This window comes from Rhinoderma darwinii, chromosome 1 (genome assembly GCF_050947455.1).
Source record: "Rhinoderma darwinii isolate aRhiDar2 chromosome 1, aRhiDar2.hap1, whole genome shotgun sequence".
Taxonomy (NCBI): Eukaryota; Metazoa; Chordata; class Amphibia; order Anura; family Rhinodermatidae; genus Rhinoderma; species Rhinoderma darwinii.
In genome coordinates, this window is record NC_134687.1 from 531,878,258 (window position 1) to 531,890,503 (window position 12,246).

The 12,246-nt window shown below is 43.3% G+C and overlaps 1 protein-coding gene across 1 annotated transcript in view; it reads right to left on the bottom strand.

Annotated features, from left to right (window-relative positions):
• The window catches only part of LNPEP (leucyl and cystinyl aminopeptidase), a 129,608-nt gene that overhangs the window by 45,559 nt on the left and 71,803 nt on the right, over positions 1–12,246 (bottom strand). The window contains exon 8 of the mRNA XM_075837093.1: positions 5,778–5,909. Coding sequence (XP_075693208.1) covers positions 5,778–5,909 — 132 coding nt within the window. The remainder of the gene's footprint in view (positions 1–5,777; positions 5,910–12,246) is intronic.

Sequence of the window (12,246 nt, forward strand, 5' to 3'; positions counted from 1 at the left end):
GACCGGGAGGCCAGTATTAGGCCTCCGGTTGCCATTTCAGCCACCGGAACCCCGGAAACTTCATTGCTGGGGTTCCGATGAGCTGCAAACACCTTCGGTCCCCGCCATTACAGCCGGATGTCAGCTGTAAGATTCCCATGAGATCCGGCGATGATGGCACCGGCTCAGCTTCTGAGCCGGTGCCAAACATTTGGCGTATGGATACGGCAATTTGCGGGAAGTCATAGCTTTCCATGGCGTACCCATACGGCAAATGTCGTGAAGGGGTTAAAGGCTATGTAAAAAAAAAAAAATATTATAACAGAAAGCATTAGAGGATTTTAGACAACTTTTTAATTGTTTTTTATTGAAAAAATGTTTTTACTTTTTGAGTTAACAGCTTATATGTATCCTGGATACATAGAAGTTGTATCTTGCGCTAAAACACAAATCTGTCAGGTCTGGGGGACTGACCGCTCCGATGACAGCAGGTCTGCGTGTCTCTGACATGCAGTACCCAGCGGTTATCGATCACACCTAAACTCATGACTTAGATGTGATCAATAACAGGTGTCACTGAAAGCGTCAGTCCCCCCTATCTAACGGATTCGGGTTTTAGTGCAAGATACAGGTTCTATGTGTCCAGGATGTATAGAAGCTGTATCTCAAAAAGTAAAAACATTTTTAATAAAAAGCAATTCAAAAGTGGTCTAAAACCCATTAATACGTTGATTATATCTTTTTCATCTATCCTGACCTGGTGCAGTCACTCTATTCTTTGGTGTGTGTATATATGCACTTTATTCTATGGTGTGTGTATATATGCACTTTATTCTATGGTGTGTATATATATGAGAAACTGAGAAAGGTTCTGTGACGAACCGAAACGTCGCTGCTTAGTTGAGGTGAATAAATCCACCCTTTTTCAGCTATCCTGAAGTCCTGGTGCCGTCACTTTATTCTATGGTGTTTTGTATATTCAAGTTGGGGAAGTGATTCATCTTCCCGTGAGCGTGCACATGGCCTAATATATAGTCTTTTGGAGTGCGGTGTTCATCCACTATTGGATAAGACAGATTAGATAGATAGATAGATAGATAGATAGATAGATAGATAGATAGATAGATAGATAGATAGGATAGAAAAAATGTGCTCAAAAGGTTTACATAGCCTTTAAAGGAACAGTGTCATCACCCAAAAAATTTTTCATATGTTCAAGATGTTAGTGCTTTATTAAAAACGTTTATATTTATTTGTGTGTTTGTGTTTTACTTTTTCTTATTTTTACACTTTTTCTTCCCTATGGGGGCTGCCATTTTTTGTTCCATTTCTGTGTGTGTCGATTAACGACACATACAGACATGGAATACGGCAGCCACAGTCCCATAGGGACTGCGAACGGCTCCCGTCCCATTGACTGCAGTGTACGGCGTCTGTGTGGGAACTGCGCATGCGCCGCTCCCACACAGTCCTATTCGAAATTGGCGGCGTCCGGCGCCATTTTCCTGTGGACCGGAAGTCGCGGCCGGACAGTAATATTACTACTTCCGGTCGCGGCTTCCGGATTTGTGCACTTGCGGCAGCAAACGGAGCGGACGGGCCGGAGGGAGCCGCGGCGGCAGGAGCAGGTAAGAGATTTCAATGTATGTTCGTGTTTGTGTGTGTTTACTACTGTATGTAAACCTACTACACTGTGGGTTAGCTCAAAAAATGGCGACACACAGTGTAGGAGGTTACATCGTTCAAACCCCTCGTTTATCCCGGCACTAGCCAGGATAAAGGAGGGGGGAATGCTGAGAGCTCACTAGAGCGAGGGCTTTTAACCCAACGTTGCAATGCTGCAATTTTGGGAACAGCTCCATCTAGTGACCAAAAATGGGTAGTATTATAAATTAGAAATAATTTATAATATTTCCTGGACTCGTGCAAAAAAATAAAAAAAATTTGAACAATGTTTAATCACCCACACACTAAATGTTTAATTTTTTTAAAAAAAACATGTTTTTCTGGCAACACATTCCCTTTAAGAGAGCTGTGCATATACGAATGCCCACAAACCTCAATGAACTCTTTAGGGCTAGTTGAATTAAACGGCTTGTGATAGAAGTGGAGTTATTAAACCGGAGTTGAAAAGAGGAGTTAAAGTCCCTGTAAGTACTCTTCTTTTCTTTTACTTTAACAATTGTTCACTGTTTTGTTGTAACTTGGATAATGGACAGCAAGATTGGAGGTTTTCTTCAGTGCACAGTTTGCCATATGTATGCACGACTGGAGCCGGAGTTCCAGGGTGAATACCTCTGTGGCAGATGCGAGCATGTTGGTCACCTGGAAGCTCGCATTAGTGATCTGGAGGAGCAAAATGCAACACTGAGGGCGATAGACAATCTTGAGCGTTAGTGGGGTAGAACTGGAGGTTGAAGACATGGGTCAGCAGGATCAGGCAAGTAGGTGGGTTAATGTAGTTAGGGGCAGTAGAAAGGGGTCCAGGAAAAGGAAGGACAATCCTGTTTCTGTTTTTTCAAGAAAAATTGCCAAGTTGGGTGATGATGCGAGGGTGTTGGTCTCCGAAATGGCAGCCCTAGTGGATACTGATCTCCCTAACAGCCGGGAGAACAGCCCAACTAGTAGTCGGTGGGATGGTAATCAGGTAAGGCAAGACAATTAGTAGTTGTAGGGGATTCTATAATCAGAAGACAGATAGAATAATTTAACGCCAAGACCGCCTCAACGGAATGGTTTCCGGTCTCCCTTGTGCCAGGGTTCGGAATGTGGTGGAACGGGTGGATAAATTACTGGGAGGGGCTGGTGATGATCCAACTGTCGTGGTCCATGTGGGTATCGACGATAAAATACATGGTCAATGATTCCTTCTCTGAATGGTCCCCGGTTATAAGTGGTGTACCCCAGGGTTCAGTGCTGGGACCACTATTATTCAACTTATTTATTATTGATATAGAGGATGGGATTAACTCCTTAACGCCGAAGGACGGATATATCCGTCCTCTGCAGCTGCTAGTTCGCGCAGGAGGACGGATATATCCGTCCTGTGATGGCGCGGGTACTGACACTGTACCCACGCGATCAGCGGCAGGAGCACGGCTGTTATACACAGCCTGGCTCCTGCTGCAACTGCCGGAATCGAAGCGCGCGCCGATTCCGGCAGTTTAACCCATTAAATGCCGCTGTCAATAGTGACAGCGGCATTTAATGTGTTTGACAGAGGGGGGAGCTCCCTCTGTCACCCGATCGGCGCCCCCGCAAACAAATCGCGGGTCGCCGTCGGGTTTCCATGACAGCCGGGGGTCTAACAAAGACCCCCAGGTCTGCCTTCAGCATCTGCCTGTTAGGCGATGCCAGAGGCATGACCTAATAGGTTGCCTGTCAGTTTTACTAAGTATACCAAAGCATTATATATGCGATCGGCACATCGCATAGTGAAGACCCCTGGTGGGACTTAAAAAAAAAATGTAAAACAGTTAAATAAAGTTTGTGAAAAAAAAATAAAAATAATTACAGTCAAAGTCAAATAAAACTACTTTTTTGGCCCAAAAAGTGGTTTTATTTAGTAAAACGGTCAAAACAAATCACACATACACATATATGGTATCCCCGCGTTCGTAACAACTTGACCAATAAAATGAACATATTAATTAAACCGCCGGATGAACGGCGTCCAAAGAAAACGCAAAAAACAACGTCAAAATTCTCTCTTTTCTCCCATTCCCCCCATAAAAAATAAAATAAAAGTTAATCTATAAGTCCTATGTACCCCAAAATAGTACTAATAAAAACTACACATTGTCCCGCAAAAATCAAGCCCACGTACGGCCACATCGACGGAAAAATAAAAACGTTACGGCTCTTGGAACGCGGCAATGCAAAAACAAGTAATTTTTTTCTAAAAGGGTTTTTATTGTGCAAACGTAGGAAAAACATATAAAACCTTTACATATTTGGTATCCCCGTAATCGTGCCGACCCATAGAATAAAGTTAACATGTTATTTACGCTGCATAGTAAACGGCGTAAACTTATAATGTGAAAATCAATGCTGGAATAGCTGCTTATTTTCAATTCTCTCCTAAAATAAAGTTAATAAAAGTTAATCAATATGTTATAAGCATCTAAAAATGGTCCAATTACAAAATACATCTCGTCCCGCAAAAAACAAGCCCTTATACGGCTATATAGACGGAATAAAAAAAGAGTTACGACTCTTGGAATGCGACCGTGAAAAAACAAAAAATAATCCTTGGTCATTAACGTGCAAAATGGCCCGGTCATTAAGGGGTTAAGGGCACTATTTCTATTTTTGCAGATGACACCAAGCTATGTAATATAGTTCAGACTATGGAAGATGTTCGTGAATTGCAAGCGGATTTAAACAAACTAAGTGTTTGGGCGTCCAGTTGGCAAATGAAGTTTAATGTAGATAAATGTAAAGTTATGCATCTGGGTACCAACAACCTGCATGCATCATATGTCCTAGGGGAGCTACACTGGGGGAGTCACTTGCTGAGAAGGATCTGGGTGTTCTTGTAAATCAAAAACGAAATAACCGCATGCAGTGTCAATCAGCTGCTTCAAAGGCCAGCAAGATATTGTCGTGTAATAAAAGAGGCATGGACTCGCGGGACAGAGATGTAATATTGCCACTTTACAAAGCATTAGTGAGGCGTCATCTAGAATATGCAGTTCAGTTCTGGGCTCCAGTTCATAGAAAAGATGCCCTGGAGTTGGAAAGAATACAAAGAAGAGCAACGAAGCTAATTAGGGGCATGGAGAATCTAAGTTATGAAGAAAGATTAAAAGAACTAAACCTTTTTAGCCTTGAGAAAAGACGACTAAGGGGGGACATGATTAACTTATATAAATATATGAATAGCACGTACAAAAAAATATGGTGAAATCCTGTTCCATGTAAAACCCCCTCAAAAAACAAGGGGGCCCTCCCTCCGTCTGGAGAAAAAAAGGTTCAAGCTGCAGAGGCGACAAGGCTTCTTTACAGTGAGAACTGTGAATCTATGGAATAGTCACCGCAGGAGCTGGTCACAGCAGGGACAGTAGATGGCTTTAAAAGAGGCTTAGATAATTTCCTAGAACAAAAAAATATGAGCTCCTATGTGTAGAAATGTTTCCCTTCCCTTTTCCCATCCCTTGGTTGAACTTGATGGTCATGTGTCTTTTTTTAACTGTACAAACTATGTAATCAAAAAAATATATGTACCCTAAAGGTGCCATTAAAAAGTACAACTAATCCCCAAAAACAAGTTATAGCTCATTGAATGAGACTATAGAAAAACAAAAAAAAATTGCTTGGTCATAGGCTGGTCACTAAGGGGTTAAGGACCAGAGGGTTTTTTTTTATTTTTTATTATGTCCTGATATGTAAAACCATAGTGTTCATATAGGGTGGATTTATTTTTCTCATGACTGCTTATACGTACGCACACTTAGATTTATATAGACAAACACACATAAATCGTGCATAACTGTACACTGCTGCCACCTGCTGGAAAATATTATTAGTTTTATCTGAAATTGTTCACACCGTGCTCAGTGTATACAGCGGGCATATAGCCTGGACATATGCAGCCATATCTTGCAGCCAGTTGTAAAAAACATATACCGTATGGTAGAATTTTTTTTTTTTTTAGTGGCATAGAAATTGTAGTTGAAAAAAAAAAAAGTACCCTGACATGTAATGGCCAGACGTATGCCAAACAACACTATACTGGCATATGTCTGGCATATTGGTCAGGAGATTACCTTAGGGGTAGAAAGCAAATTATTACATACCTTGATGTAGGAAAGGTCATCAAATATCTCCTCAATTTGCTCTGGAGACTGCACGTCAGTAGATATAGCATGAGACGTTTGTAATGAATCTTTTTCCAAGGCATCGCAGCGTGCTTTCAGGAAATTGTCATCCTAGAGGCAAATTAAAGCAAAATAACGCATCAAACACCCATCTTATTTCACAAGGAACACCGACCAAACATCAGAACTAGACTTGAAACGTTCGGTTCATAACGCATGAAGAGAAATGTGTAATGATGCAGTTTGTTCCAACAGTAAAATGTCAATAGATTGGATTTAAATAGGAACGACACTTTCAAACTTTTGATAGATCGTACGGATGCGGAGACCCCCACTGTTGCTGAAAAGAAGGTGCATTAGCGCTCAGCTGAGCGCCCTGCACCTTCTGCAGTGATCGACGCTCCCTGTCAATCTGAAGACGGCTCACATAGATATTCTATGTAAGTCGTCTTTATCCAGATGAATAGCGCTGATCACAGCCCAACAAGCAAAGTGGTCAGCGGAGTGCTAATGCACCTTCATTTCAGCAACAGTAGGGGTCTCAGCACCCCGACCACCACCCATCCAAAATTTTGATGCGTCTCTCTGACATATCAAAAATGTGATAAAAGTGTCGTTCCTATATACCAATATATACCTCAGTGCGAAATAAAGAATGTACAGTATTCATCCACAATGTCCCCTTGTCCAATGAACTATAAAGGGAGCTCTATTCATAACACTAACCTATTAGACTGGGCACATGAATTAGGTTACAAATTTCTCTTAGTGAGAACACCGTTAGACAGGTTGTTATTTAATAGAAATGTGAGAGTGGCAAAAGTCGAGACTTGGAAGAAAATCTGCAATTGCTGGGAACACAGACAATACACTCTGCACATTAAATATACAGTTAGTGGCTCCACTTACCCCAGTTTAACAAGTGCACTGGCTCGGTAAAACCTTTAATTCCGCCTTATCCTTCAGACCACAAATCCAAGCCCTTACCACTACCTGCCCCCTCTACCTCAAAAACACTTCTCGAATATTCTCTTTCCTCAACCTTAAGGGCTCATTCAGACGAGTGTAAAGCCAGTCCGTGTGCGGTGCATGGAAATCACGCGCAGCACATGGCCCTATTGATTTCAATGGGGCCGTTCACATATGCAGGAGATTTCACACAGCAAGAGTCCGTTGCGTGAAACTCACTGTATGTCCTATATTGGTGCGTTTTCCCGCACCTACCGCACCCATTGAAGTCAATGGGTGCGTGAAAACCTCGGACAGCACACGGACGTACATCCGTGTGCTGTGTGTGATTTGCGCATCAATTCCATTAAAAAAAAAAAAAAAAGATGTGCTTTGCGAGTGCGTGAAAAAGGCATGCCACTTGCAAAGCACAGATGCAATAACGCAACGCACACGGACCGGATTTACGTGCGCTTTTTTTACACAATTAAATCTGTCATGCTCGTGTGAATGTAGCCTAAGTCAACAAAAATGCTAGTACATGCCCTCATGATCTCCCACCTAGACTTCTCCAACATCCTTGTGGCCTCCAATCAAACAGTCTTGCCCCCTCTCAATCCTCACTCCACTCTGCCGCCTGGTTAATCCATTAACTTCTACCAACTCTCCTCTCTACCAGTCTCCTCACTGGCTACCCTTTGCCCTGAAAATTCATTTAAAAATACCTACAACGAGATACCATGCTGTCCATAACCTGTCCACTCCATACATCTCTGCCCTAATCTCCTGATACCTCCCCACTTGACTGCTCCTCTCATCATCAACCTCCAAAACTCTCCCGCATGTCCCCTATGCTCTTGAACTCACTACCCCAACACATCAGACTCACTCCCACCATCCAAACCTTTAAAAGCAACATCAAAATCTACCTCTTCAGAAGGCTTACAACCTACAATACACCTGTCTCCTCTAGTTTACCGTATGAGCAGCCTCTACCCTAGCCAACGGTTTCCTTCTGCCTTCACCTGTAGATTGCAAGCCCGCGTGGACAGGGCCTTCACTCCTTCTGTACCAGTCTGTCATTCATTAATGAATTCGTCCGGTTTTTACCAAAAATGTTGATTTTTTTTTAATCCAAATAAAAAAGGTTATTCAATTTTCCAATATACTTTCTGTATTAATTCCTGACGGTCCTCAATATTTTTGCTTACTGTTATGCAGTAGGAACATATATTGTTTACTTCCAGTGGATACAATTGTGTCCATGTTCCATGGTCATGTGATGGACACACAGGTGCACAGCTCGTTACAATTACAATATGTGTATAAGAGCTGTGTCTCCTAATGATCCCAGAACCGGAGTGTCCATCAATAAATAATAAAAATAATCACGGTCATGCAAATTTTTTCCATCCTATGTGCAGTTGAGTGGGATCTTACGGAGCAGAGCCTTTTTTCCCCCAAAGATTTACATGTTGAATGTGCATTTGACTTAACCTCTTCCCAACATCCGCCATATATATATAGGGCGCTGTCGGGAGGTGCTTCCCGCAAAGCGCCGTACAGGTACTGCGCAACGGGAAATGGTCATCGGTGCTAATTACACCGTGACAAAGTAAAGATGGCTGCTGTCCCTGATAGCAGGCCATGTCTACTACGCGCCCAGGGTGCTGTTTCGGCCCCCCGCATCGGCGATCGCTGCTATTGGTCAGTTAAAACTATGCCCTGGAGTCACAGGGCACAGTTAGACAGTGGCGATTGGTGCTGTCTAAGACAACACCCATCACCACCAATGTCACTTAGGGAGGTGGCAGTGATGCCACCTCTAGGAGCGCTCTGATTGGTTTGCCTGTAATGTCCGACCAATCAGAGCACCGGGGGGTGTTTTGAACATCGAGACCGTTCAGCACGCCGCCATTCCAGTTTGAGGCAGCATGCAGAGCGGTTGAGAGAGTGTCTGCTGCGGATTTCCTGGGATTTGTAGTGCGATCTGCGCTACTGTGTATAAAAGACTGTCCTATCTTGCTACTTCTGTCTGATCACCAGCAGTCTTTTTTTTGTGATCAGACAGATTTTTTTTGCCCTTTACCTGTCCTTGGGCCTGACCTTGCCCCTTTCCCACCCCACCCCCTCCCTGTCCGAGTCCTGTGCCCACTGAGCGCTGATCAGTGACCACCATCACTGATCAGCATCTGTGCTAAATTTTTGGCGCAGGATTTTTTTGGTTAAAATTTGCACCATCTCCCTGTGTGCGCCCTGCGGCCACGAAGTGCTGGTTAGTGACCATCACTGATCAGCATCCGTGGGTTTTTTTCCCGCAGGTTCTTTCTTTGTACCTTTTTTCACCCACACCAATTACCTGTGTGTATCCTGCGACCGCTGAGCGCTGATCAGTGACCGCCATCACTGATCGGCATTTGTGCTCAACTTTTGGTCCAGGAATTTTATATTTTTGTCATTTTTTTTCCAATTATAAATTTGCACCATCTACCTGTGTGCACCCTGCGGCCACAGACTGCGGATTAGTTATCAGCATCTGTGGTAATTTGTTGATGCAGGTTTTTTTAGGTCTTTTTTTCACCCGCACCTTTCCATAGTGTGGATCCTGCGCTGCGTGCTGATCAGTGACGCACATCACTAATCAGCATATTTTCTGGCGCAGGTTTTTTTTTTTCTAATACACTATAAAATTTCAAATATAATAGTAGTTAGGTGCAGCTAGTAGGTAGGGAGTTAGGGTAGCATATGCCAGCGTTAGAAACGTTCATTTAGTTTTAGATCTAGATAGATATATCTAGCAACATTTTTCTGCAGTTTTAGTAGAAATTTACCGTAGTTCAGTTAGACTACATTTTTTTTAGTAATAGAGAGCGTCAGCTACTGATGGACGTTCAGTTGCTTTATTTTACGGACGTTCGTCCAGTAAATTTTTAGAGCTTAGTTTTACTGAAGCACGTTAGTTAGACTACAGCTTTTTTTTTAGTAATAGATAGCGTCAGTTACTGACGGATGTTCAGTTTTTTGTTTTTTTAACTGAAGTTCGTCCAGTAAATTTTTAGAGCCTAGTTTTACTGTAGCACGTTAGTTAGACTACAGGTTTTTTTTTAGTAATAGATAGCATCAGTTACTGACTGACGTTCAGTTGTTTTTTCTAACTGACGATCGTACAGTAAATTCTATTCTTTTTTTTTTCGCTTCTCTTTTAAAAAAAAAAAAAAAAAAAATTCTTATCCTCCAATTTCTGTTCACTATACACGTGTAAAAACACCACACACACACACACACACACACACACACACACACACACACCTGTGTAAAAAGAAAAGTTGATTACACGTGTACAAACACCACACAACCCCCTGTAATAAATCAAAATGTCTCAATTGTACAGAAGGATGTATTCAGTCGAGGAGGCATACGCCATCATTGCCTCTGACACGGATTCGGCCAGCGGGGGAGACGAGGAATATGCCCCACTCCTTTTAGTTTCCTCCTCCTCCTGTGATGAGGAACCCCCCCAAAGGCGATCCAGGAGAGCTGCTGACGCAACCCCAATGATTGATCTCGTGTTGACTCCACTCCCCGAAAATTATGAGCCTCAAATTCCTAATTTTATAGGCAGCTCAGGAATTCAGTTTGAGACTGAAGGCCTCACAGAAATGGTCTTTTTCAAGGTCTTTTTCTCTGAGGAGTTTGTTAATTTAATGGTGGCCCAGACGAATCTGTACGCCCAACAATTTTTAACCCAAAACCCCACTTCATCATTTGTTAGGTGGACCCCAGTAGATGCAGCGGAGATGATGACATTTTGGGGCTTTGTGCTGCATATGGGACTAGTGAGGAAGCTAGAGATTAGGCAATACTGGAGTGCGGATATTCTGTACAACACCCCAATTTACCGCATGGCCATGTCCCGAACTCGCTTTGAAGCAATTTTAAAATTCTTGCATTATAATGATAATGCACAGTGCCCGCCCCAGGATGACCCCACATTTGACAGTCTATTTAAAATCAGGCCACTCGATCATTTCTGCACCAAATTTTCACAAGTGTACACCCCCGATAAATATATTTCCATAGACGAGTCCCTTGTTCATTTTAAGGGGAGGCTTCAATTCTGCCAATACCTGCCCAATAAGAGGGCAAGGTATGGAATTAAATTGTGCAAACTGTGTGAGAGTACATCTGGGTATATACACACCGGTTTAGGGTTTACGAAGGGAAGGACTCTATTATTGAACCCCCAGAATGCCCCCCCCCCCCCAGTCCTGGGAGTTAGTGGGAAAATAGTGTGGGATTTAATATACCCATTGCTGGAAAAGGGTTATCAACTTTACGTGGATAACTTCTATACCAGCATCCCACTATTTAGGTGCCTTTCTGCCAGAAGTACTGTAGCATGCGGTACTGTGCGCAAAAATCAGAGAAGCCTCCCTAAAACACTGCTTAGCCAAAGCCTCAGAAGGGGTGAGAGCAGGGAACTATGCAGCGAGAACATGCTGTTCGTCAAATATAAGGACAAGAGGGATGTCCTTATATTGACCACAATTGATGGCAGCAGAAGCACCCCGGTCCCTGAACGAGGTACCACCACAGTGACCCTGAAGCCAAATTGCATCATGGGCTACAATAAGTAGATGGGCGGTGTTGATCTCTCTGATCAAGTAGTAAAGCCTAAGGCTGGGTTCACACGAGCATGTTACGTCCGTAAAGGTCGGAACGTATTTCGGTCGCAAGTCCCGGACCGAACACACTGCAGGGAGCCGGGCACCTAGCATCATAGATATGTACGATGCTAGGAGTCCCTGCCTCTCTGTGGAACTACTGTCCCGTACTGAAAACATGATTACAGTACGGGACAGTTGTCCTGCAGCGAGGCATGGACTCCTAGTGTCGTACATAACTATGATGCTAGGAGCCCGGCTCCCTGCAGTGTGTTCGGTCCGGGACTTGCGGCCGAAATACGTTCCGTCCATTGCGGACGTAACATGCTCGTGTGAACCCAGCCTTATAGTGCCCTACGGAAAACAAAGACATGGTACAAAAAGCTGGCCGTGCACATTATACAGATGGCATTGTAGAACGCTTACATACTATCCCAATGTGCAGGCCGGACAGGGACATTCCTTAACTTTCAAGAGGTGGTAATCAAGGCACTTCTATTTCGGAACCAGGCATGGGAGGGCCCAAGCACATCTGCTGGTAGCGATGGTCCACGTATTGTACCAGGGCAACAATTCCCCAATGAAGTGCCCCAAATTGCAAAGAAGGGAAGGACACAAAAAAGGTGCAGAGTGTGTTCCAAAAGGGGAATAAGAAAAGACACTATTTACCACGGTGAATCCTGCCCCGAAAAACCAGGCCTGTGTATCAAGGATTGCTTCAAAGAGTACCATACATCCATAAATTTGTAATTTCATGCTACATTAACCCCTTTATTATACCAAAAGCAACATTGCTTCCACACACATATCCAGCTAAATCCTAGTTCCAAAAGTCA